Source organism: Rhodotorula graminis (assembly GCF_001329695.1).
Source record: "Rhodotorula graminis WP1 unplaced genomic scaffold RHOBAscaffold_4, whole genome shotgun sequence".
NCBI lineage: Eukaryota > Fungi > Basidiomycota > Microbotryomycetes > Sporidiobolales > Sporidiobolaceae > Rhodotorula > Rhodotorula graminis.
This window is the reverse complement of record NW_017264931.1, coordinates 1,231,097-1,254,350: the sequence shown is the minus strand read 5'-3', so window position 1 is coordinate 1,254,350 and position 23,254 is coordinate 1,231,097. Positions and strand designations below refer to the sequence as shown.

Below are 23,254 nucleotides of genomic sequence, written 5' to 3'. Positions count from 1 at the left end.
GCGAGAGAACGCGCGGCAGTCGGTCAACTTGCGTTGCGACGAGGCGCTGCTCGACCTCCGCTCACCTCCTTGCTCCCACCTCGGCCCTCACGACTAGGCTCACTCAGACTGGCTCGAGTCGGTACCTGGACATCTCGACAACACACCTCTGCTTCGCCCGCACCGCCGCGAGCGCTCGCCGCCGGCGCAGAGCGCGTCGCATCCTCATCAGTGACTTGCGTCGTCCGACCTCTCTCAACTGGTGGCAACGGTTCATGGGCCCGTGGGCATCGTCGTCGAGGACTATGGCAGCATCAAGGAGACTACTGGGCGAGGCGGCCGCGCCGTGCGGGCTGTGGGCGACTAGTGCGTCCTCCTCCTCCCCGCCTCCCCGTGTTTGGCCCCCCTCTCCCTCTCTCCTCGCCCCCTCAGTCACCTGGTGACGCGGTGCAGAAGCCTTGGTGGACTGACCTGGTTACTTTACGGACGAAACGGTAGAGCGAGGGGCGTCGAGCGGTCTTCTGGGCGAGGCGAGGCGGGTTCCCGACCTCGAGGCGGCTCATGTTGTCCTTTGTACGTCCCGCGTCCTCTCTTTCTTCCCTGCAGTACCTTCATGTGGGTCTGTGCTCCTCGCCGACGCGCGTACTGACCCTCTTGACGTCGCGCCACAGGTAGTCGAGCCCTCGATGGCGCCGTCTCCTTCTCGGACGCGAAAGCTCCCGCCTCGCACTCTTGCTTGCTCTACGCTGGCCCCTGCCGACGCCGACATGCCCTCTGCATGCCTCGAGCGAGCCGCAAGAGACCCACACGCCCGTCCCGCGACCGTTACTCGTGCCGGCGGCTCGGCTCGCTCGGCCGCCGAGGACGGGTCCTACCGAGGCCGCGCCCGCCCTCTCGTGCCCCTGAGGGCAGCGGGCGCACGTGGTGAGCCGCTCGCACGGCGCGCACCCCTGCGGAGCGTCCGTGCGCCCGGCCACCTACTCGAGACAGGGGGATCCTGCGCACCCTCTCTCAGAAGCCATCTCTTGATCTAGCAGGGTTGACGCCTTCTACGCGCGCCAGATTGAACGAGGAGGTGTCTGCGGTGCAATCGAGCGTGTTTCCCGAGCTAGTTTGTCGTGTGCAGCGAAAGTTGGCCTCCTCGCGACCTCCCTCGAGTCGGTCCAGCACCGAGCCGAGTGCGCTCTTCCTGCCGATTTGCTCGCGTACAAGCGCTCCCTGCGGGTGCTTACGAAGATACGCCGAGCAGGAGACGGTGCAACGACGCTTGTGAGCAGCGCAATCTTCGTCTTCCTCCTCGACTTGCTCCCGAGGCTTCTTCGTTCCCGGTTGCTCTCGCTTGCTCTCCCATATCTGAAGAATCATGTCATTTGCACGCGAAGCCCGACGACAAGCCCATCAACTCGCCGAGCCTGTCGAACCCTGGCTGCTTGTCTCGCCGTGTGTGCGCGAGCAAGGACCGTCGGAAGCGGTTCGACCTTCCCAAGTTGAGCTTTCGGCTGCTCTCGTCGCGCTCTCGAGGGCCAGGGAACGTCGACGTTGCAGGTTGAACGAGAGAGAGGGATAAAGAAGGCAGTCGCGACTGGAAGAGAAGAGAGACGGAAAGAGGCTAGTAGTCGCTGTCCGAGTCGCTCGTGGTGCCAACCTCGCCGGCGCGGTACCTGCGCCCGCCGCCCTTGGCAAGGCTCCGCGCGTCGCCGGAGGTCGAATTCTTGCGGCGGAACAGGTCGCGGAGGCGCTTGCGCTCGGTGCGCGGCGAGACCGGGCTTTCCTGAGGACGACTCGAGCTCGGAGCAGGGGCGGGCTGGCGGATCTGCGGCTCGTCGTCGCCGAAGATCCCGCTCTCGCTGCGGGCAGGGAACAAGGTCAGGCATGAACGAGGAACGGGGTGGGAGACAAAGGCGTACCGGCAAGGCCTCTCCCGCTCGCGAATAATGGGAGGGCGCACTCCCTCGCCAAACACGCCGCTTTCGTCGCTGTCGTAGCCGGCGCCGTGCTCGTGAGTCGGGTCGAGGTCGCCGAGGCCGTCGAGAACGCGTTGGTCGTGCTCGTGGTCTTCGACGATCTCCTTGTGCCGGCGAGCGTCTGCCCGACGGCCATCCGCGTACCTTCTGCGGGCGAGGAGACGGAGCATAAGTCCGAGTTAAAGGACGACGAGAAGGAGAAGACGCACTCCCAGTGAGGGTTCATCGCCTCCGTGAACCTGTCGCCGGCAAAGTCAATACTGCGGGCGTGCGAGGCGAGGAGGACCGAGCGGGCTCACTCGTCTTTGTCGTTTTGGCCCTTGCGGGTGCCCGCCTTGTCGAGAGTGTTGCGAAGGTGGGCCGGCATGCGCGCTCTGCAACGACGCTCGTCAGTCGGCGAGAGCGAGAAACGGGAAGGGGGAAAGGGCGCACTGGTGGAAAGGGTCCTGGTGGCTCGCCCTGTGAGCGCAAGAGGCTCAGTACAGGTCAAGTAGAGGCGAGAAAGGCGACGCACACGACGTGGGGACGGCGCGTGTCGCGCTCGCCGACAGCCGGGCGCCGGAGCCGGTGCTGCTCGTCGTCGACGCTGCGAGGCGAGGTAGCCGAGTGAGCGCTCACATTCCTGGACCGGCAGGGCTCAGAGCTCAGGAAGAGGACGCACGGGTCGTTGCGAGGCATTCTGGCGCAGTATCGAGCCGTAAGCGAGGCGAGAGAACGAGACGAGACCGCGGTTCTCGGCAGCGCTTTGTCGGTCCGCGGACGTTCCGCTCGTCCTTCGTCGACGCGGACAGGAGCTCAGTCTCGTCGGCGACGCGCAGGCCGAGACAAGGTCGAGCGTCGACGCAAGCAGGCGGCCCAGCAGCGAAGCGAGGGAGCTGCGAGAAAAGAGGCTCGAGCGCTCTCATGGGCGACGAGACGAGAGGTCGAGATTAGAATAGAATGGCACAGCTCAAGCGAGTGAGAGGGGGGCGCTACGAAGGAGAGGCACGGGGCCGATAAGGGTGACTGCAAAGACGAGGGGGCATGATCGAGGGGGAGGGAGGGAGGGTCGAGTCGACGAGGCGCGAACATTAGGCGAGCGACGGCACGGTAACGAGAGGGTAGACAAGCGAGGGAGGGGCAGACGAGTGGCGGGGTATGCTAGACAGAGGGTGTGGGAGGGAGCGGACAGAGAAAGGGCGAGAGAGCGCGAGCGCGCTCAAGCGACGACGGCGACGGGCGCAGGGGTCGCGACGAAGGGCTCGGCCTCCTTCTTGACCTCGACGTCCTTGGCGAGCTCCTCGCCGGTGGTGTCGACCGGGGCGATGACCTGCGAGGCGAGGAGCGACGAGTGTCAGTTTGGGAAGGCGACTCGAGGCAAGGAGGAAAAGGGCGAGGGACGCACCTCGTCGAGCTTGGCGGCCTCGACCGGCTCGTCGGCCTTGACCCGCTCGACAACCTCGTCGGCCTTGACCGCCTCGGGCGCAGCAGCGTCGAGCTTCGACTCGTCGACGGGCGTCTCGATCTTGGGCGCCTCAGCCGAGGTCGACGCGGCGGGTTCGTCAGCCGACGTGGCGGCGACGGCGGGCACGAGGTCCTTCTCCTTCTTCTCCTTCTTGGGCGTGCCGAGGAAGCCGCCGACCTTGCCGCTGAGGCGGCGGGCGAGCTTGGCGAGGTCGCGCTTGGGCGCCTTGTCGTCCGTCTTGGCCTGCGTGCGACAGGCGAGGCAGTCAGTAATGCGTCCTCGACAGAGAGAACGAGAGTCACGGAAAGGAGAGAGAGGGAGGACGCACCGCCTCGTCGAACTTGACGTCGTCGCTCTTAGCCTCGACAGCGGCCGGCGCCGGCGACGACTCCTCGACCGGGGCGACCGGCTCGGCGACGGCGACCTCGGGCTTGACGGCGGTGGCCGCAGCCTCGAGCTCGTCCTTGGTCGGCTCGACAATGGGCTCGCCCGCGACGGGCTCGATGACCTGCGGGACCGGGGCGGCAGCGGCGGCCGACGCCTCGGCGAGGGCGACGGCCTCGGGCGCGACGACGCTCGGCTCGGCGGCGTGAACGGGGGCCGCAGCCACAGGAGCGTCGGCCTCGGTGGCGGCGGCGACAGGGACGGCCTCGACAGCGACCGGCTCGGCCTTCTCCTCGGTCGGGGTCTTGACTGCGAGCGGGGAACGGGCTGGGTCAAGATCTGGCTGTGGGTGGGCAAGAGAACAAGCGACGCACCCTTCTTGTCCTTCTTCTCCTTCTCGCCGAAGAACGACTTGACCCTGGGAGGAGGACTCGCAACGAGGATCAGTGACTCGTTCTCGAGGGAGGTCAGAAGGGCGGACAGGAGGACGCACTTGTCGAACACGCCCGGGCTCTTGGGCTTCTTGTCCTTGACGGCGGCGCCGTCCTTCTTGTCCTCCTCGACAGCGAGCGAGGCAGGGCCCGCCTCGGCCTCGACAGCGGGCGTCTCGGCGACGGCGACGGGAGTGGTCTCGACGGGCTTGGCGGCCTCGACGGCTGCAAACGATCGACGAGTCAGTAGGGGTCGAGAGAGGCGGACGAGGCGCAGAGAGAGAGAAGCGACGCACGGGTCTCGTCGACGACAGCAGCCGGCGCCTGCGTCTCCTTGATCGGGTCGGCCGTCTCGGCGGTCGGCGAGGTCGGGTTCGACTGCGACGCAAGGAGCGAACGGGAGAGTCAGTCATGCTCCTTGGCCGGTGAGGAAGGCGGATGCTGCTCGTCGTCATTGACGGCGCGAGGTGATGAGACCTCGACGAGGCGGTGCTCGCTCGACGAAAGAGACTCGAAGCCGGCGGCGCTCGACGACAGCGAGCGTACACGCGTCGCACACAAGGTCGAGCTGCCCATGGGCGCCGACAATGGCTGGCCCCCCTCGCGCACCCGCAGCCCCACCCGCCGAGTTGAGGCACGCCGCGCCCACAGTCGCGCGTGAAAGCTCCCGGCGCGTGACCGTCGCCCTCGCAGCTCGAGGTGGACCCTCGCGCGCCCGAGCACCAACCAACGAGCTTGACTCGAGGCCGAGCGAGGGTGCGCCGGCGCACACGCGCCCCGTAAGGGCGAGCGCGCGCCCGCTTGTGGGGTCGGATAGCGGGGGAGCGGGAGGGTCGAGCGAGACGACGGGGGAGGGAGAAAAGCTGCATGCGGTGGGCTCACCTTGTGGTGGAAGATCTTGTTGAGGACGGCGAACGGCTGGCGCTTCTTGTGCGGCGGCGTGGTGGCGCCGTCGAGGTGCTCGTCGGCGGCGGCGGCCGTCGTGGGCTCCGACGACTCGAGGGCGGGCTCGGCGGCCGGGGTGGGCTCGACGATGGCGGGCGTGGTAGCCGTGGTGGTCTCCTCGACCGGGAGGGTGGCGGCGGGCGCAGGGGCGGCTTCGACGGCGGCAGACATCTGGATAAACGCGGGGGGAGGGGGAGGGTGCGGAACGGCGCGAGGGTCAGCGTGTGGGCGACGAGAGGGGGCAAGGACAGCTGCACAGGCTCACAGTGATGCGGTGCGAGGTGCTCGAGTGGGTGTGGGAGGGAAAGAGGGAGGGCGAGTGACGAGAAGAGGACCAAGAGGGAGCGCGTCCTCAGAGCCAGAGACTCCCCGCCCGCGCGCGCCCACCACGCACACGCCTCGCTCCCCTCGTCAAGCACGGGCCCGTTCGCCTCAATTGCGCCTCGTCCGCACATCGTCAGAGCTGTCCCTCGATCGTGCAGAACGGGCGGCGCGTTGCCGGCCCGCACTGGCTTGGGCTTGTGCTCGCACCGCTTGCAGCTGTCCTCTCCTCGATTGCCGCTTGAGCGAGCTCCTCCTCTCGCCGCTCCTCGCGACGACGAGCCAGAGCGTCGACAGAGCCGCTCGTGAGAGCCAGCGACACAGCCGGCGAGAGGCGAGCCGTCAAAGAAAGGTCTCGCTCTCGCTCTCCTCGACCTCGACGTCGACGAGCCTGTACGGACAAAGCTCCTGCACTGCATCTGAACACTTGCCCGCGCCCTCGACGGAGCGCAGGATCATCTACGCCTCCCCGGCGAGCGCACCAACCGCGCCGGCCGTCTAGAGCGTGCCCCTCATGGCCTTGTCGACGCACTGGGCGACGTACTCGACGTTGCCGTCGTTGATGCCCGCCATCGAAATGCGCCCGTTGCCCGTCATGTAGACGTGCCCGCGCTCGACCATGGCCTTGCATTGCGGCGCTGCGAGAGGGGCGAGGCGAGGGGAGGAGAGGAAGGTCAGGGTCCGAGCGAGGGAGGGAAAGGGCGAGAGAGGGAGAGAGCGGGACGCACGCGTGAGGCCGGTGAAGGTGAACATCTGCGAGAGTTGTGAGGGAGGCGAGAGGGAGAGGGCGTCGAGGAGGAGGGAGGAGCAAGGAGGGAGGAGGCAAAGGTCAGACGACCTCGACCGACACGCCCCAGGCGAGAGAGAAAGAGAGAGTGGACAGGGACGCACGCCGATCTGCTTCGTGACGTGGTCCCACCCGTTGGGGCCGGGCGCCGGCGTCTTGAGCTCGTTGACGAGCAAGTCGTGCAGGCGCTCGCGCATGGCAATGATGCGCCCGGCCATCGTCTTGACGTCGCGCTTCCACTCGTCAAACATGTCGGCGTCGTTGAGGATCATGCCGACGATGCGCGCGCCGAACGTCGGCGGGTTCGAGATCTCCTGGCGCTGGAGGATCAGGAGCTGCGACCGCAGGCGGGCGGCGCCGCCGGGACCGTCGCCCGACGTCGACGCGACGAGGTTGAGGGCGCCGATGCGCTCGCCGTACAGGCCGGCGTTCTTGGCGTACGACTGGCACACGAGGAGCGGGATGCGCTGCGACACAAAGTGGCGCACCGCCCACGCGTCGTTGTCGAGGTCGCCCGACGCAAAGCCCTGTGTGTCGCTCGCTGTCAGGTCCTCGTTCGTCACTCGCCTCGTCGCGAGAGAGGGAGAGCGAGTGCGCACCTGGTACGCGCAGTCGAAGAAGGCAAAGTGGCTCTTGTCCTTGAAGATGGCGGCAATCTCCTGCCACTGCTCGCGAGTCGGGTCGACGCCGGTCGGGTTGTGGGCGCACGCGTGCAGGAGGAACACGCTCTGCTTCGGAGCGTTGCGCAGGAACTCGAGAAACTTGGGCAGGGCGAGGCCGATCGTCTGCGGGTCGTAGTACGGGTAGTCGACCGGGGTGAGGCCGACTGAGTTGAAGATGGCCTTGTGGTTGGCTGCGAGTTGCTCGGCGGCGCTCGTCAGGGCTCGGGTGCTCGAGAGACGGCGAGAGAAGAGTAGAGGGGACGCACCCCAGGTCGGGTTCGAGACGTAGATGACCTTGTCCTCCTTGGACTTGCCGAGCCACGGCTCGTAGAAGCGCTCGAGGAACGCGCCGCCGTAGTGGTTGGCGCCCGTGCCCGAGATGGTCTGGATCCTGCACGCCGTCGTTCGCGCCTCGAACCGTCGTCAGTGCCGCCTCGCCGGGCTGGGTGCAAGACGGAGCGAAAGTGGGGGGACGCACGAGACAACGCGCTCCTCCTTGATGGCCGGGCTGTCGGCGCCAAAGATGAGCTTGCCCGTCGCGCTCACGAAGGCGGGCAGGCCCGCAATTGGCAGGTACTCGTGGTCGAGCGACTCGTCGGCAGCGAGGATCTGCTTGGCCTGCGGGTCGGGAACGAGTGCGAGGGGTCAGTGACGGCTCTTGCTCCTGCTCGTGCATCTGCCCAGCCGGCTGACGGCCACACTCAAGATACGACCACCGCCGCCTGACCCGCTCATCGCCTCCTCGACCACCCACGCCTCGGAGAGAGAGAAGACGCACCTTGCGCACGACGGGGAGCACAAACGGCTTGCCGTTGTTGTCGCGGTACGCGCCGACGCCGAGGTTGACCTTCTGCTTGAACGAGTCGGCCTGGTAGCCCGCCGTGAGGGCAAAGATGGGGTCGGCCGGAGCTTGAGGGGTCGAGGCGAACACTGGGGCGGGCGACGGGCGGGTGAGACGGGGTCAGCTCGGGTGCGCAGGTAGGCGTGCATCGAGTGGGCTCGGCGTGCTGCAGGTGCGGCGCGAGGCTGTGGCGACAAGGTGGGGAGGGGCGAGGGGAAAGTGGAGAAGGGGAGCGAGGGGGAAAGAGGAGCGGCGCGACGCACCGTCGGTCGACGACGACGAGGTAGAGGCGGCCATGTGGTGCGACACTTGGTGGAGGCGGGCAGCAGCAGACGAGGTCGAGGCGGAGGACGAGGGAGGCATTCGGCGCGATGAGTCGGAGGAGGCGGCGGCGGGGTGCACGTGACGGGGCGAGGATCGATGAATGCGCGCACAGAGTCAAGCGAGCTGGTGTGTAGCAGAGCAGCAGCAAACAGCAAGCCAACTCGCAAGCTGCGGTGCAGGGCGAGCCAGGCTGCTCAGGCCGACCCGGCTTGAACAAGTCGCCGGTCTCTCGCACGGGGCTCGACCGCTCTCTCTCGCTCGCACGCATCTCGAGAGACGGCAAAAGCTGTTGACTTGTCAGGGAAGAGGGACGCGGGGCATCTAGACACGAGGCGAGAACAGAGCTGGGCAGTCTATGCCTGCTAAGTCGACGAGGAGGAAGAAAGTCGCAACAAGGTGGGAGAGAGGGGGCGCGGGGGTAGACGAGCGGTGGTATACACGCGACAGGGGAGGGAGGCAGGGAAGGCACATGCAGGAGGGGGGCAAGGGGTATCGGGAGGGAGGGAGGGAGGAAGGAGGGAGAGGGGCTCAGACCCGCGCGAGCTTCTCGGACGGCGTCGCCTCGGCCTCGAGCTTGGTCTTGTTCTTGAGGAACGCCTGCTCGCGGCAGTCGGACAGCTTGGGGCAGTGGTGGTCTGCGCAAGGGGGACAAGGGTTAGGACCGTGGACGCGAACGAGACAAGGTGGACGAGGACGCACCCTCGGCGAGGCGATGCCGCGAGCAGAAGGCGGCCTGGCACAGCTGGCAGTCGCCGACGATGCGGACGGCCGCCTGGCTGCACCGGTCGGTGGCCGAGAGCATGGCCGTGCAGCGCTTCTTGGGCGCGCCGCCCTTGAGACGCAGGGCGAGGCCGACGGTGGAGCCCTCGACGATGCCGAACGAGGCGAGCGACTCGTCGCGGGTCGACACGAGCTGGCGCGAGCCGTACACGAGACGCTGCTCGGGAATGGGGATGCCGGTGCGGTCGGCGAGCGCGAACTGGAGCTCGTGGACGGTGCTGGCGTCTGTGCACGCGCGAGAGGGGGTCAGTGCCGGCGCGCTCGTCGAGTGGGAGATGAGGCGGGGACGCACCGAAGGAGAGCGAGTTGCCCGAGAGGTCGCGAACGAAGCAGTGCATGGCGTTGGGAGGTTGCGAGTCTGGGGGGGAAGGCGATAAGGCGCGAGGCGGGGTCCGGAACGAGGGGGAGGAGGGGGAGGTGACGCGCTGAGTCAGTGCGCGGTCTTTGCGGGTGTGCAGACAGTTGCTCATGGAGGGTGCAGGGGATGCACGCGGCCATGCTGCGCGGTTGTAGCGCGCAAGCCGGTTTGGCCGAGGACGCAGCGCATCATGGCCGAGGTGGGCGAGAGTGGCGGGCGAGACACGGGTGGACGAGGCGCGCGAGGGGGTGCAGGGTGCGAGAGGACGGGTGGGACTCACGAGGTGGACGAGGTGGTCGCTGAACGAGGGAGGCGAGGCGTGTGCTCGGTGCGAGGTGGGTGCTTCGGGGCGAGGAGGCGGTGCGGCGAGGAGGAGCGCGGGCGAGGTGAGCGGTGGTCGAGGGTGGGTGGTTGAGCCTGGTGGAGGTCGAGCGAGTGCTGTTGGGCGAGTCTCGGGTAGCTGGAGCTGGGTGCGGGTGGCTGGCAGTTGAGGGACAGAGGTCAAGAGGAGGCCGCGCCAGCTCGCCAGCGACGACGACGACGAGCCACCATCGCCTCGCTGTCATCACCAGGACCAAACCGGCCAGCTGTAGCACCCGCACAAGCTCAAGCCCAGCCTGCACACCCGAGCAGCACCGGTCCACCCACTCGCCCCTCCTCGACCACCCACCAACCAACCATGTCGCCCATCTCGGACGTCCTCCTGAGCAACCTCGCCAACACGCTTGGCACCCTCGCAGTCGCCGGCATCGTCATCTACCAGTTCCTCGAGGTCAACGACAAGCGCGAGCGCGAGCGCAGGGCCCTCGCCGCCGACACCGCCCAGCACTAGATCCCGCACCTCTCAGGCCCCCCCCCGTTCAGGTGCGCCACCGTGCCTCTGCGTACCGCCCGAGCCTCAAGACTGACCGCAGTGACCCTGCAGCAACCGCCGCTGGCTCGTCGAGGTCACCCTCTCGTCCTCGTTCGCTCTCAACCCTCGGACCGACACCTCGCCCCGCCTGCCCGCCCGCTCGCTCGCCTGGCGCTCAAAGATACCCTCCTCGCCGTCGATACCCTCTCCAGCACCGACTCGCAGTCTCGGCGCACGCAATGCAGCCAGCCGTCACCCTCGCCGTGCCCGAGTCTGCTGTTCGCCAGAAAGAAAGAGAGCGCGTGCGCGAGAGAGTGCCTTTCGCTCGCTAGGAAAGCGAGAGGTACCAGACAACGTGCGCAGCATGCATCGAGAGTTGCATGCGAGTGCGCCAAGTCTAGAGAGAGACGAGAGGACCTCATGCCGCCTCGCCGTCGACGACCATCGAGTCGCCGGTCGCGCTCGCACCCGCCGCGTCGTCCTCGACCTTTGCCCTCTTCCTCGCCGCCTCGTCACCACCCACCTCCTTCGACGTCCTCGTCCCACTCGCCGCCGCGCCGTCCCTCGCACCAGCCTTGCGCTTGCCCCTCGTCCTCCCGACGCCCACCGCGTTCGCCTCGTCGTTCTCCCACACGCGCACCATGCTCAGGATGTAGCCGCCGCTCGCCATGCCCTGCATCTCGGGGTGCGCGCGCCCGGGCAGGACCTGGTACTGCCGCAGGAACGGCTCGTGGATCGTCGGCGCGATGATGGCCGGGTGCTGGCGCAGGCGCAGGAGGACGGGCAGGAGCAGCTGCGAGGGATCGGGAGAGGCTCGAGTCAGCGATGAACTGGAGGGAAAGAGAGGGGAAGAAGGGAGAGGGACGCACAGGCAGGTGGGGCGAGTAGACGACGACCGACGCCGAGCCGCCGATGCGCGGCAGCAACCGCTCGATGACCGAGTACGGCTCGTACTCTGCCGCGATGATGACGCTGCGGGCACAGTAGAGCCGCGTGAACTCCTCGTCCACGAAAGGGCAAGGGCGAGGGAGAAAGAGAGAGAGAAAGAGGGGAAGCGCACCCGTCAAAGCCGCCGGTGAGGAACTCTTCGCGCGCCTCTCGCGCCTTGTCGAACGCCGCCCTGCGCTTCTTGAGCTTCTGCACGTCGCGCGAGTTGTTGCGCTTGGCCGCCTCCTTGCCCTTGTCCTTGCCCTTGTCGCCCTCGCCGTCGTCGACCGCCGCTACCGCCTTGTCGGCCGCCGCGAGGTCGCCCACCTCGAGGGGCAGGTCGGGCGGGCTCCAGGACGGGTCGGTCGCGGCCCAGTGCAGCGACACGATCGGGCTCGTCTCGGCGGCGCCAAAGTTGAACGTGTCGAGCAGGTGCAGGTCGGGCGGCGAGTCGGCGTCGTTGACGACCATGATGCGGCCCTTGCCTGTGCGACGAGCACATCGGGTCGAACGTCAGGTCCTGCGTCTCGAGTGACGCTCGAAGAAGACGAGAGAGGGAGAACGCGCGTCGACGCACCGCCCATGCGCTCGACGGCGGCGGCGACGATCATGCCGCCCATGTCCTCGACGACGAGGAGCCGACTGCCCGGGCGCACGTTGGCCATGGCGAGCATGTTGGCGAGCGTGTCGGGCCGCAGCTCGCGCGTCTTGGACGGCTGCTTGTCGAAGTGGAACTGGGCCATCTGGTGCACGGTCGGCTCGAGCGGCGTAAAGACCTGCATCCATCTGTTGCGAGAGGGCGCACGTCAGGACATTTGACCTAAGGATGAAGGAGAGGGAGGAGGAGAGGACGCACTTGGCCTCCTTGCGCTTGAGGTACTTCTCCTTGGAGTACTCGGTCTTGAGCTCGAACGACTTGTGCTCCTCGATCTGCTTCTGGATGATCTCCTGCGGGCGTGCGCTCGATGTCAGTAACGCGTCGAGTCGAGTGAACGATCGAGGAGGAGCGGAACGGACCCTGCCCGACAGGCCGCTGTCCTTGAGCGCCTGGATCTCGTCGGGCGAGAGCGTCTGTGCGCCCTGCGACGCGATGAACTCGTTGTTGGCCTCGGTCTCCTCTGCGCGCGCACACGGACGTGTCAGCTTGCGCTCTGAGGTCACGAGAGGAGAGAACGAGGGGCGCACCGATCTCGTTGAGCGTGACACGGAGCTGCTGGAGCTTGCCGCCGTCGCGGACTTCGTACGTGTGGCCGTAGGCCTTGCCGACGAGCTCGCCGCCAGTGAAGGTGCCGTACTTGCCGAGCGAGATCTTGCTGCGTGCGCGGAACAAGGAGGACGAGGGGGAGGCGAGGTGAGCTCGAGAGATGAGGATGGGGAGGGAGGAGGAAGGGGGGAGGACGCACGAGGCCGGGTTGAGCTTTATGGGCTTGAGGACGCCCGAGGGGAGCTTGAGGAGGACGTTGTCGCCAGCACGGATCAGCTTGCGCGCATCGCGGTCGAGTGTGGGCTGCGGCGGTGCTGGAGCTGAGGCGGAGGTGGACGAGGTCGAGGTCGAGGGAGCGGGCTCGGGCGGGGCTGCGGCTGTTGGTGGTAGTGGTGCTGGAGGAGCTGCTGCGCTGTCTGCCATGGTCAAGGCGAGTCGCGTGCTGATCAGAGTGGTCCACGCGGTGTTGCTCCGCGTCCACCTTATCCTCGCTCGCTCGCTCTCTCCCACCTCGACCTGCCCGCACCATGGCCCGCAGGAAAGACGCCCAGAAGCCTCCAGCAAAGGCTCCCGTCGCCGCACCCGCACAACCAGCTCGCCCCGCCGCCTCGAAACCGGCAAAGGCTCCCCCACCTCGTCGTCCCTCGCCGTTGCGCATCGTCTTCCTCTGCTTCCGCATCTCGCTGTGCGCTTTCGCCCTCTACATCCTCTACAACCGCCTCCACGCCAAGCCTGCCAACAAGGTTAAGCTCGACACCGACGCCGATGTCGCCCCGCCGCCGCAACCGGCCGCGCCGACCGTCGACGACGAGCAGCAGCCGGCCGCGTTCGAGCCTATCGTGCGCGACCAAGAGCGCAGGGACGCCATCCTCCAGGCCTTCAAGGTGCGCCCCCCCGCTCGCCGACTTGACGCGGAACCCGCGCTCACTCTCTCTCCCGCCTGCAGCACTCGTACTCGGCGTACGAGCGAGACGCGTTCGGCTTTGACGAGTGCGTCCCCACCCTCCTTTCGCCCCACCAGAGCAGCCTTACTGACGACGGCCGCCCACAGCTACCACCCGATCTCGCACCACGGCACCAACATGTCGCCCGCCGGCCCCGTCGGCTACTTCCTCATCGACTCGCTCGACTCGCTCTTGCTCGTCGGCCTCGACGACGAGTACAAGCGCGCTCGCGACTGGGTCGCCAACGTCAACTTTGACCTCGACGACAAGTTCCACACGTTCGAGGTGCGCCCCATCGTCCTCTCGCCGCCGAGCAGCACGACTGACTCGAGCCCTCGCTCCACAGATCACGATTCGCGTCCTGGGTGGCCTCTTGTCGGCGTATCACTTCTCGGGCGAGACGGACCAGGTCCTCCTCGACAAGGCCGTCGACCTTGCCGACCGCCTCCTGCCCGCGTTTGACACGGTGCGCTCACTTTTCCCTCTCTCTCCTCGTCGAGCCGCCCTGACGACCCTTCATCTGCAGCCCTCTGGTCTGCCGACGAGCTTCGTCAACCTCGCGCAGCGAAAGGGCGTCCCTGATGTCGACAACAACGGCCTGACGAGTGTCGCCGAGGCTGGGTGAGCGCTCAGTCCCCTTCCCTCTCGAGCGACCCAGGGAAAGACCGACTCACGGCTCGCCCTGCCCGTCCACAGCACGCTCCAGCTCGAGTTCAAGTACCTGTCGCACTTGACGGGCAACGACGTGTACTGGCAAAAGGTCGAGAAGGTCATGGACGTGATCCGCAACCAGCCGTCCAAGGACGGCCTCGTGCCCATCTTCATGCGGTGCGTCCCTCTCCTCCTCTCGACGTCGAGATCGACGACTGACCTCGTCTCGAGCGCCCCCTCCACAGTCCCGACACGGGCTCGTTCGTCTTCTCGGACGTGCGCCTCGGCTCGCGCGGCGACTCGTACTACGAGTACCTCTCGAAGCAGTACCTCCAGACGAACCGTACCGAGGACACGTACCGCGACATGCACGACCTGGCCATGGGCGGCATCAAGAAGCACCTCCTGAAAAAGAGCGCGGCCAAGAACTTTGTCTACACGAGCGAGCTCTTGCCGAGCCGGAACCCGATGACGGGCGCTTTGTGCGTCCTCCTCTCTCTCTCTCGACGCGCTCGCTCTAGGAGACGAGGAACTGACACTCGCCGTCATGTCCCGCAGCGAGATGTCCGACACGCCCAAGGTGCGCTCGAGCCTCCCTCGCCTCCCTTGCGCCTCACTGACCCTCACTTTGTCCTCCCTCGTCCTCGGTCCCCTCTCCCTCGCCCTCTCGACACCTCTAGCAAGACCACCTCGCGTGCTTCCTTGGCGCGACGCTCCTTCTCGGCGCGACCGACGGCAACCGGCTCGCGGTCCCGCCCGACGAGACGCAGTTCTCCGAGGCGCAGCGCGACGACTGGTACGCCGGCAAGGCCCTCATCCGGACGTGCGTCGACACGTACGCGAGCAGCAAGACGGGACTGGCGCCCGAGGTGCGTCGCCGTCTCGCTCGGACCCTCTCGCCCTTCCTCCCTCCTCTCGCCAACTCAATCGCCTGGCCCTCCCTCCCTCCTCCTGCCGACGCCTCGAGACTCCCTCACTGACCCCTTGCACTGCGTCTCGCAGATCGTCAACTTCCACCTGTCGCCGCTCAAGGCGCTTCAGACCAACCGCGACTGGTTCATCAACTCGCGCAAGCCGGGCCAGGCCGGCATCGCGCAGCCGCCGATCGACGCGCGCAACATCCTCCGGCCCGAGACGGTCGAGAGCCTGTTTGTTGCGTACCGCGTCACGGGCGACCCGGTGTACCGTGACTGGGTGCGTCCACGCTCTGTTTCTCCCCTTTCTCTCTCTCCCCCCTTTCTCTCTCCCGCCCTTGCCTCTCGACCTCTATCGACAACGTCACCTCGACTCTCCGCAACTGTCACAGCCCCCTCTCCTGCCCTGCCCAAGCCCGCACTGACCCCCCTCTTTCCCTCCCTCCTTTCCCGCGCACGGCAGGGCTGGCGCATCTTCCTCGCCTTTACGGCGCACTGCAAGCTCCCCAGTGGCGGCTATGCCGGGATCCGCGACGTCGACCGGGTCCCCGTCGTGCACGAGGACCGCATGGAGACGTTCTGGCTCTCCGAGACGCTCAAGTACCTGTACCTCTTGTTCAGCGAGGACTCGGTCGTGCCCCTCGACCGGTACGTGTTCAACACCGAGGCGCACCCGTTCCCCGTGTTTGAGCCCTCGAGGGGCGCGGCGGGCGCGAGGGCGTAGACGGGCGAGGGAGCGGGGACGAAGCTCGAGATGGACTGGCTCGAGGGGGGCGAGGCGCAGCACTGCAACAAAAGGAGCGCATAGAGCCTAACTTGAGCTTTCGAGAGCCAGCGAGAGTACGAGAGAGAGTCCTCTCGGTCCAAGAGGGTTCGAGCGCGAACAGGCTTCGTTTCAGCCACTCTCGCTCGCCCGTCTACTGCCCCTTGAGCTTCCTCCTCCCTCCCTCCCGCCCCTGCCCCTGCTGCGCACCCCGCTGCTGCTGCTGCTGCTGTTGCTGCCCGGCCTCCTCGAGCACGTCGACCGCAGCGCGCACGACGCCGCCGTAGGCGATGCGCGCGAGGGCGACGAGCGACCCGAGGGCGTGGCCGGCGAGGGCGCCGAGGACGGGCGTCGTGGGCCATTGCTGCGTGTGCGTGTGTGTGCGGGAGGAGCGAGGGAAGAGAGGCGGGAGGAGAAGCGAGGGGAGAGAGGAAGGGAGGCAGGTCGGGCGTCAGGTGCGGCTCTCGTCGATGCGGACGCAGGCGACGAAGGAGGACCGAGGCGACGCACCTGCCAAGGCCGGTCCCAGTCGAGCGGGATGGGCACGGCGCCGAGCCAGGCCCCGACGAGCGTGCCGAGCGCGGGCGCGAACAGGGCGAGCTCGAGGTCGTCGGTCGGGCTGCGGGCGCGGAACCATGCTCACCTGTCAATGACGTGCGCTGTGGAGGAACGAGGAGGAGAGACGAGAGACGCACGTAAAGGTCGAGGCGAGGCGGAGCCAGACGAAGCGCGCCGAGGTGTCCGAGAGCGGGAGGGCGATGGCGAGCGGGAGGATGGCGAGGATCGACACGAGGAGCGAGAAGAGGTACGTCGACGTGAGGTTGCTGCGCGAGTGATAAGACGAGTCAGGCTCGTGTCGCGACGACAGTGAGGGGGCTCGAGAGCGAGAGAGGGGGCGCACGAGGTGAGGGGCGCGCCGAGGAGGACGGTGCAGGCGTGGATGGCGAGGGTGCCGAGCCAGGTGACCATGATGGCCTCGCCGACGAACTGTGTGCGCGACGAGAGGGTACGTCAGTCGGCGGCCAAGGAAGAGGACGAGGGAGAAGAGGAAGAGACGGACGCTCGTGTCGATGGCGGCCTTGGCGTGGGCGCCCCTGCGCAGTGCTCGCTTCTTCCAGAGGGCCTCTGTGGGCGCCTCTCCTCTCATGGCGGCGTCCCACATGGTGGCAAGGCTGCCGCGGAAGCCGGTGCCCCTCGCGGCGGCGGCGCGAGAAGGAGCGGGAGCGGGTGCGTCGGTGCCCTTGTGGTTGAGGCGGGCGAGGCTGGCGATGCGGTTGGAGCGGAGCGAGTAGGCGAACCAGGTCTGGATGGCTGCGAGTGCGGCGCACACGACGGGGAGGGTCTTGAGGGGCTCGCGGTGAAGGGCCTGGAGGAAGCGGGCGGGTGCGGCGAGGTGCTTGTCCTGCGAGGTGGATGCGGCGACGAGGGAGAAGGCGACGGCGAAGAGTTGCAAGGGGACGCGCGGGAGGTAGTGGCGTACGGGGACGAGTTCGGGTTGCTGAGGGCGAGAGAAGGAGGACGAGGAGGAGGTCGAGGAGAGGGAGGGGGTGGGAGGGTTGCGCGAGGGCTCGAGGGTCGATTTGGGCTTTGTGCGAGCCATGCTGTGCACAGTAGCTTTGCTCTGGCGGTGAGCTCAAAGAGGGACAGCGAGCCAACCTCCGAGCGACTTCATCTCCACCTCCTCGGGTTGACCCTCGCTCGTCCCGCTCTGCGTCGACTGCGCTCATCAGAGTGCCACCACACACCCACAGAGCTACACAAGCCACCGCCATGGTCCTCCAGTCCGACTCGCGCTTCGCGCACCTCGACCGCGTCCTGTCGCATCCCGGCCCGTTCGTCGACCCAGACGAGTTCCCGGGCGCAGAACAGGCCAAGCACTTCCTCCACACCCAGTGCAAGGTCCTCGTCATCGGTCAGCTCCCCTTTCCTCCTTGCCCTCGAGACAGAGAGCCCACCTCGCTCACCTCCTCCCCCACCACCAACAGGCGCCGGCGGCCTCGGGTGCGAGATTCTCGCCAACCTCGCCTTGATGGGCTTTGCCGACATCCACGTCATCGACATGGACACGATCGACATCTCCAACCTCAACCGCCAGTTCCTCTTCCGGTCCGTCTCGTCCTCCTCCTCGTCGACTCGCCCGTCCATCCCTCGCTCACCCACCTCCCCCTACGCGCACAGGCCCGAGCACGTCGGCAAGTCAAAGGCCCTATGCGCGGCCGACTTTGTCATGAAGCGCGTCCCGGGCTGCAAGGTGACCCCGTGCGTCTCTCCTCCCCCCCTCTCTCCCGCTCTCGCGACCGACGACACAAGCTCACATGCTCGCCCCGTGCGCCCCCCCCCCCAGGTACCACGGCAAGATCCAGGACAAGGACGACGACTACTACCTCCAGTTCAACCTCGTCATCTGCGGCCTCGACTCGGTCGACGCCCGCCGGTGGATCAGCGCGACCCTCGTCAACCTCGTCGACGGCGACAACCCCGACAGCCTCAAGCCCCTCATCGACGGCGGCACCGAGGGCTTCAAGGGCCAGGCGCGCGTCATGTTGCCCACCATCACGAGCTGCTACGAGTGCAGCCTCGACATGCTCACCCCGCCGACCGCCTTCCCCATCTGCACCATCGCCAACACGCCCCGCCTCCCCGAGCACTGCATCGAGTGGGCCAGCATCCTCGAGTGGCCAAAGGTCTTCAAGGGTGCGTCCTGCTCGCACCACCTCGTCGTCGCCCTCGAGCGCGCCTGACCTCCCTCGCGCACGCGCACGGACCCTCGCAGACAAGAAGCTCGACAACGACGACCCGGAGCACATCCAGTGGCTGTACGACGTCGCCCGTGCCCGCGCCGACGAGCACAACATCCCGGGCGTCACGTGGAGCCTGACGCAGGGCGTCGTCAAGCGCATCATCCCCGCCATCGCGAGCACCAACGCCATCGTCGCCGCCGCGTGCTGCAACGAGGCGTTCAAGATTGCGACGAGCTCCAACCCGTACCTCAACAACTACATGTCCGTCTCTCGGCCCCCAAACCTCTCTTTGGCCCCCTCGCGCTCGTCGTCGACGGCCAAAACTGACAACCCCCTCGCGCGCCTCGCAGGATGTACACGGGCAACGAGTCGATCTACACGTACACGTTCGAGCACCAGAAGAAGCCCGAGTGCCCCGTGTGCGGCGGCGAAAAGGTCGTCGTCGAGCTCGACCGCGACACGAGCCTCCAGGACCTGATCGACTTGCTCCTCGAGCGCCAGGACATGTACGTCGCGCTCTGCTCTCTTCATCTCTCTCTCGTGCCCTTGCCGGCCCTCTCGAATGCGGCGACGAGCACCCTGTCGGCCACGTGTCGAGGCGTCAGGGCCGCACGGACCTCCAGGACGCACTCACTGACTCTCTCGCGCCCCGTCTCTCCCCTTCCGCCTCGACACCTCGACTCTCCCTCGTACCCGCACTCGCCCTTGCCCTCACCCTCGTTCCGGCCAACCCTTGCGAACTCCCTCGCAGGCAGATCCGCCGTCCCTCGCTCCGCACGGCGACAAAGTCGCTGTACCTCCAAGCCCCGCCGCAGCTCGAGCAGGCGACGCGCCCCAACCTCGCCCTCACGCTCGGCGAGCTCCTCGCGACCGACGGCGACGCCGGCGCGGCGGCGGCGACCGACGGCGGCGAGGTGACGGTCACGGACGCGAGCATGCCGTTCTCGCTCGGGCTCAGGGTCGTGTTCAAGTGAGCGAGGGCGCGGTCGTCCTCTCTCTCTCTCTCTCTTTCTCTCGCGGCGAGGTGACGTGCCCAGTCCTGGTGACTGTCGTCGTCGTCGTCGCCGCCGCTCGGTCCCCTTTCTCCATCCTCGTGTACTGTAGATAGCTCTCTCCCTCGTCCTCGTTCCGTCCCTCGCACTCTGCAACTCGGGGCACGTCTCGCTTTCCGTTCTTTCTTCTCTTCTCGAGGAACACGAGAGGCGCCCGAGAGCGTTCGAAAGGCGAAAGGAACCATCGAGTTGCGAGAGAGAGATGATGACCGTGGCGAGATTAACCAGGAGAGGGCACAGAATGGGGGACTAAGGGACGGGACAGGAGGCAGTGTCTGTATGGCGGATGCGCAAAGCCGAGAGGAGAGAGGAGCCCGCTCGCTCAGAGCATCATCGGGCCGGCCACCTCGTCGCGCCTCTTCTCGCCGGCGAGGATCTCGACGATGGCGAGCGCCCACTCGAGCGCCGTGCCCGGGCCGCGGCTCGTGACCAAGTTGGCCTCGACGACGACGCGCTCGTCGTCGACATAGTCGTACACGCCCTCGAGGTCGTCGCGCACGCTCGGGTGGCTCGTGATGCGCCCGCCGAGGCCGATCCCGGCCGTCTTGGCCGCGAGCGACCCGGCGCAGATGCACGCGACGAGCTTGCCGTCGTCGTAGTAGTCGCGCACGAGGCGCTGCACGCCCTTGTCGGTCGACAGGCGCTCGGCGCCCTTTGCGCCGCCCGGGACGACGACGGCGTCAAAGTAGGTCGCGAGGACGTCGGGCTGCTTGGTCTCGAGGTGCTCCCACGTCGTGTCGGCGAGGATCTTGGCGCCGCGCGAGAGCGTCATGTGCGGCAGCGAGTGCGACGGCGAGAACTGGGGCGACACCGAGACGATGACGGGCGACAGCGACGCGCGCACGAGCACGTCGTACACCGTCATGAGCTCGATCTCCTCGGTGCCATCGGCGCATAGGACGAGGACGGCCTTGTCGTCGGCGCCCTTGGTCGGCGGCTCGAACGCCTTGCCCGCCCGCTTGGTGAAGGTCGACGTGGCGCGCTTGACGCCTGCGCCGCCGCCGCCGCCGCCGGCCGCGGTTGACGTCTTGCGGCTCAGCGGCTTGTCCTCGAGCGTGACGCCGCGACGCTCGCCCGCGTCGACCGTGCGCTCGCCGATCGTGACCGTCTCGCCGAACCCGCGCGCGAGCTGCTCGTCGTCGTCCTTGGCGCTGGCGCCGTTGTTGCGCGTCGCCGCCGAGCGCTGCCGCGACAGGTTGGACGCGCCGCCGTTGCCGTTGCCGTTGCCGCCGTTGGCGTCGACCGTGGCCGGGCTCGACGTCGACGGCTGGCGCTTGACGCGCTGCGACGCCGAGCGGCGGACGGGCGGGCGCCAGCCCTCGAGCTCCGAGTCGGGCCGGACCTTGCTCTCGGCGCCGTGGCTCGAGGGCGCGAACGTGACGCCCGGCGCCGAGTGGCCGCCGTCGGCGATGCCAATGTCGAACGCGCGCGCGCCGTGCGACTCGGGGTGACGGCCGCGGCCGGACGCCTCGGTGTCCTGAAGGACTTCGAGAGGAGGAGGAGGAAAGTAGCTGTCTGTAAACGGGTGAGGAGAGGTCAGTCTGCGACTCTGCGGGCGCCTTGTTGTGAGGCGATCGTGCGAGGGGCCCCCCGCGGCGAGGACGAGTGGGGGGAGAGGGAGAGAGCGACTCGTCGCCGCGAGTGCTGGGGAGAGCGCAGCACCGTGCTGCGGACCGACAGCTGCTCGCACCCGCTCCAGAGCTGCGCGCCATCGACCGCCCGCACGCCCCCTCGCCGAGACCGGAGAAGCCGGAGGAAGATGAGGCGAGGAGAGGGGACGGACCAGGCGGAGGGCTCGTCGAGTAGGCGATGCCGTTGGACGGGCTGGGCATGGGCGGCACGTTCTCGTCGCCCTTTGGCGCATAGCGGCGGATGTCGTCCTGGCGCTTGGAGCGGGACGAGGCGCGGCGGACGGCAGCTGGGGGCCGCTCGTTGCCGGGCGACTTGGGGCCGCCAGAGCGCGACAGGGAGCGCACGAGGCGCTTGAAGGTGCCTTCACGGGGCGGTGTAGTCATCTCGCAGGGCGGACAGGTCGAGCGAGCGCCGAGGGTGGTTGACGGAGGACGAGAGCCTCCTCTCGCGTTGGCGCGCGAACCTCGACCACCGGCGACGCCTCGTTCCCTCTGCTCGTCCGAGCGGGCTTGTGCTCTCGACTGGTTGCTCACGAGACGCTCGCACTCGACCGAGAGAGGTCGCCGCACGCAGAGGGAAGGGGTCTGTGCACCTCCTCTCTACACGCTCGCCCCGCCGCAGTACCCGTCGTGCAGCGCCACCAGGTGCTCGATAATGTCCTCCTCGATCTCCTTGACCTCGCCACCGGCCCCTCGCTCGGCGTCGGCCGGGATCCGGAGCCACTCCTCGCCGTCTCGCTCGACAAACACGACCTCGTGCTTGCGCGTCTCGAGCAGGTTGCCGACGACGATCTGGTGCCCGTACCGTTCGAGCGCACCGCGCGCTTTCGGGATCAGGATCGCTGGGTCGGTCTCGAGCTGTGTGGCGGGCGGCGGCAAAGAGTCAGGGTGTGCAAGTGCGAGGGGGAAGAGAGAGGCGAGGGGCGCACCTTGAAAGAGACGATGAAGCCCTCGTTGCTCCACTCGTCGACCATCGTCTTGAGCACCTTGGGCACCTGGTCCATCTCGATGACGAGCGAGCCCTTGCCCGACTGGATCTTGTGCTCGGCCTGCGTGTTTGTCCTCGGTCAGTGAGGCGCACTCGTCGTGCGCACACCAAGAGAGAGGCTGGACGCACCATTTTGGTGTAGGGGATGAAAAAGTCGCTGACGGCGGCCGCGAGGTAGTACATGCCGCGCCGGCCGAGCGCCTGGCCGTCGGCGTCCGTCGTCTGGCCCATGACGCGGCTGATGCCGCGCAGGAGCCACAGGTACTCGCTGACGGTGACGAACGGGATCGACTCGAGGAGGTTGAGGTGCTGCACGAGCTTGTACGACCGCAGGAGCGACAGCATGGGCGTCAGGTTCTGCGGCCGGATCTGGATCGACACGTCCTCGCCGGGGCCTTGCTGTTGCTGCGACAGGACGCCGTCGAGCGGGACGGCGCGGGACCGAGGCGAGGTTGGCGGCGAGTGCATCGACGGGATGGGCGGGAACAGGTGGCCGTCCTGCGGCGGCGGGAACTCTGGCGCCTTGCCCTTGCCGACGGTGAAGGCGTCGTGGGACGACGCGGCGGCGGCCGAGCCGTCGACGACGTCGAGCAGGTCGAGGAACGGGTTGGTCGAGTGCGAGTAGTGGCGCGAGAAGGGCTGGAGCGAGTGCTGGCGGTGGAGGAAGATTACGGCGTAGCGACCCGACCGGAGGAAGTGCTCGGCCGACGCCGCGCCGCGGGTGCCCGCCGAAAAGTTGTCGAGGAAGCGGACGCTGTAGAGAGGGTGTCGTTCAGTACGCGACGTGGTCTAGGAGCGAGAGGGAGGACGCACACGTTGTGTTCGAGCGGGACGGTCGTTCCTCCACTCTGCGAGAGGTGGGGAAGGGAGGGGGTCAGCGACGGCACAGGCTGGTGGTGGACCGGCTTGGGTGTCGACGTGGGTGCCCTTGAGCTCCGTGGAGCTGGCCCTTGTGCCCTCGGGAGCTGTTGCCGTCGCTCGAATCCCTCATCTCCACCTTGATCCGAGCGAGGTTCACCCGCGCGTCCCGCGCTCCCTGCCGCTCTACGCGCCCGGCCCAGGGCCCTAGAGAGATTTGAAATGACAGAGCAAGCGAGCAAGGGGACGCACAGTGACAAGGACGACGCGGCGACCTTGGCGGAGGTTGGACTCGACGAAACGCTGGACGGCGACGAGGTGTTCTTCGAGCCGGGGCGGCGGGGGTTGCGAATCGAAGAACTCTGTCGCAGAGAACTGCTGCGGGTCGCTCATGGTGATTCAGAGGAGGAGAGGACGACGACGACGACGACGACGACGACGAGGAGAGGGTCTCTCCCTCTCTCCATTCAGCACCACTGCGGCCGTCCAGCCAGCAGTGCTGCACTCG

General features: G+C 67.4%; 11 protein-coding genes across 11 annotated transcripts; 3 read left to right on the top strand and 8 right to left on the bottom strand.

Annotated features, from left to right (window-relative positions):
- Positions 1 to 1,588: 1,588 nt before the first annotated feature.
- On the bottom strand, positions 1,589 to 2,621 carry RHOBADRAFT_42912 (uncharacterized protein; the record flags this gene model as incomplete). Its single annotated transcript, XM_018414134.1, has 7 exons — positions 1,589 to 1,826; positions 1,887 to 2,090; positions 2,153 to 2,182; positions 2,243 to 2,317; positions 2,376 to 2,402; positions 2,458 to 2,529; positions 2,605 to 2,621. 7 exons carry the CDS (start codon positions 2,619 to 2,621, stop codon positions 1,589 to 1,591), a joined length of 663 nt encoding a protein of 220 aa, XP_018272619.1.
- A 322-nt stretch (positions 2,622 to 2,943) lies between these two features.
- On the bottom strand, positions 2,944 to 5,318 carry RHOBADRAFT_52560 (uncharacterized protein; the record flags this gene model as incomplete). Its single annotated transcript, XM_018416399.1, has 7 exons — positions 2,944 to 3,252; positions 3,328 to 3,630; positions 3,716 to 4,080; positions 4,146 to 4,189; positions 4,265 to 4,427; positions 4,499 to 4,580; positions 5,085 to 5,318. Coding segments are annotated over 7 exons (1,360 nt in total), but the record flags the coding sequence as incomplete, so codon positions are not given.
- A 529-nt stretch (positions 5,319 to 5,847) lies between these two features.
- On the bottom strand, positions 5,848 to 8,074 carry RHOBADRAFT_66228 (uncharacterized protein). Its single transcript, XM_018418899.1, has 8 exons — positions 8,022 to 8,074; positions 7,696 to 7,847; positions 7,396 to 7,535; positions 7,184 to 7,308; positions 6,855 to 7,108; positions 6,360 to 6,782; positions 6,197 to 6,221; positions 5,848 to 6,106 (listed from the first exon to the last, which is right to left on the bottom strand). The coding sequence occupies exons 1-8, from the start codon at positions 8,053 to 8,055 to the stop codon at positions 5,967 to 5,969; spliced, it is 1,293 nt and encodes a 430-aa protein (XP_018272617.1). The 5' UTR covers positions 8,056 to 8,074; the 3' UTR covers positions 5,848 to 5,966.
- A 536-nt stretch (positions 8,075 to 8,610) lies between these two features.
- On the bottom strand, positions 8,611 to 9,200 carry RHOBADRAFT_42909 (uncharacterized protein; the record flags this gene model as incomplete). Its single annotated transcript, XM_018414133.1, has 3 exons — positions 8,611 to 8,717; positions 8,782 to 9,087; positions 9,155 to 9,200. 3 exons carry the CDS (start codon positions 9,198 to 9,200, stop codon positions 8,611 to 8,613), a joined length of 459 nt encoding a protein of 152 aa, XP_018272616.1.
- A 613-nt stretch (positions 9,201 to 9,813) lies between these two features.
- RHOBADRAFT_49517 (uncharacterized protein) lies at positions 9,814 to 10,335 on the top strand (the record flags this gene model as incomplete). The annotated part of the gene is made up of 2 exons (XM_018415254.1): positions 9,814 to 10,084; positions 10,146 to 10,335. Coding segments are annotated over 2 exons (460 nt in total), but the record flags the coding sequence as incomplete, so codon positions are not given.
- A 156-nt stretch (positions 10,336 to 10,491) lies between these two features.
- On the bottom strand, positions 10,492 to 12,627 carry RHOBADRAFT_13002 (uncharacterized protein; the record flags this gene model as incomplete). The annotated part of the gene is made up of 9 exons (XM_018412117.1): positions 10,492 to 10,866; positions 10,943 to 11,045; positions 11,134 to 11,243; positions 11,328 to 11,485; positions 11,578 to 11,786; positions 11,857 to 11,948; positions 12,018 to 12,118; positions 12,186 to 12,309; positions 12,400 to 12,627. 9 exons carry the CDS (start codon positions 12,625 to 12,627, stop codon positions 10,492 to 10,494), a joined length of 1,500 nt encoding a protein of 499 aa, XP_018272614.1.
- A 104-nt stretch (positions 12,628 to 12,731) lies between these two features.
- On the top strand, positions 12,732 to 15,437 carry RHOBADRAFT_35214 (glycoside hydrolase family 47 protein; the record flags this gene model as incomplete). The annotated part of the gene is made up of 10 exons (XM_018413261.1): positions 12,732 to 13,088; positions 13,151 to 13,194; positions 13,256 to 13,433; positions 13,495 to 13,614; positions 13,675 to 13,769; positions 13,845 to 13,976; positions 14,045 to 14,285; positions 14,480 to 14,668; positions 14,802 to 14,993; positions 15,177 to 15,437. 10 exons carry the CDS (start codon positions 12,732 to 12,734, stop codon positions 15,435 to 15,437), a joined length of 1,809 nt encoding a protein of 602 aa, XP_018272613.1.
- A 193-nt stretch (positions 15,438 to 15,630) lies between these two features.
- RHOBADRAFT_52554 (uncharacterized protein) lies at positions 15,631 to 17,076 on the bottom strand (the record flags this gene model as incomplete). Its single annotated transcript, XM_018416398.1, has 5 exons — positions 15,631 to 15,840; positions 15,987 to 16,095; positions 16,172 to 16,300; positions 16,378 to 16,463; positions 16,537 to 17,076. 5 exons carry the CDS (start codon positions 17,074 to 17,076, stop codon positions 15,631 to 15,633), a joined length of 1,074 nt encoding a protein of 357 aa, XP_018272612.1.
- Positions 17,077 to 17,172: 96 nt separating this feature from the next.
- On the top strand, positions 17,173 to 19,395 carry RHOBADRAFT_25635 (uncharacterized protein). The gene is made up of 7 exons (XM_018412702.1): positions 17,173 to 17,388; positions 17,462 to 17,582; positions 17,655 to 17,735; positions 17,821 to 18,170; positions 18,250 to 18,478; positions 18,568 to 18,723; positions 18,969 to 19,395. The coding sequence occupies exons 1-7, from the start codon at positions 17,247 to 17,249 to the stop codon at positions 19,189 to 19,191; spliced, it is 1,302 nt and encodes a 433-aa protein (XP_018272611.1). The 5' UTR covers positions 17,173 to 17,246; the 3' UTR covers positions 19,192 to 19,395.
- Positions 19,396 to 19,436: 41 nt separating this feature from the next.
- On the bottom strand, positions 19,437 to 21,284 carry RHOBADRAFT_52552 (uncharacterized protein; the record flags this gene model as incomplete). Its single annotated transcript, XM_018416397.1, has 2 exons — positions 19,437 to 20,784; positions 21,053 to 21,284. The coding sequence occupies 2 exons, from the start codon at positions 21,282 to 21,284 to the stop codon at positions 19,592 to 19,594; spliced, it is 1,425 nt and encodes a 474-aa protein (XP_018272610.1). The 3' UTR covers positions 19,437 to 19,591.
- Positions 21,285 to 21,462: 178 nt separating this feature from the next.
- On the bottom strand, positions 21,463 to 23,139 carry RHOBADRAFT_52551 (uncharacterized protein; the record flags this gene model as incomplete). The annotated part of the gene is made up of 5 exons (XM_018416396.1): positions 21,463 to 21,758; positions 21,830 to 21,949; positions 22,018 to 22,642; positions 22,702 to 22,736; positions 22,999 to 23,139. 5 exons carry the CDS (start codon positions 23,137 to 23,139, stop codon positions 21,501 to 21,503), a joined length of 1,179 nt encoding a protein of 392 aa, XP_018272609.1. The 3' UTR covers positions 21,463 to 21,500.
- Between the last annotated feature and the right edge of the window lie 115 nt (positions 23,140 to 23,254).

Excerpts from the sequence above, each read along its gene's own strand:
- RHOBADRAFT_66228 (XM_018418899.1), bottom strand. The coding sequence starts at position 8,055 with ATGGCCGCCTCTACCTCGTCGTCGTCGACCGACG. Across the intron at positions 7,848-8,021 it reads CTCGTCGTCGTCGACCGACG|TGTTCGCCTCGACCCCTCAA; the intron begins GTGCGTCGCGCC and ends CGCCCGCCCCAG. Across the intron at positions 7,536-7,695 it reads TGCTCCCCGTCGTGCGCAAG|GCCAAGCAGATCCTCGCTGC; the intron begins GTGCGTCTTCTC and ends CCCGACCCGCAG.
- RHOBADRAFT_25635 (XM_018412702.1), top strand. The coding sequence starts at position 17,247 with ATGGTCCTCCAGTCCGACTCGCGCTTCGCGCACCTCGACCGCGTCCTG. Across the intron at positions 17,736-17,820 it reads CCGGGCTGCAAGGTGACCCC|GTACCACGGCAAGATCCAGG; the intron begins GTGCGTCTCTCC and ends CCCCCCCCCCAG. Across the intron at positions 18,479-18,567 it reads CCGTACCTCAACAACTACAT|GATGTACACGGGCAACGAGT; the intron begins GTCCGTCTCTCG and ends CGCGCCTCGCAG.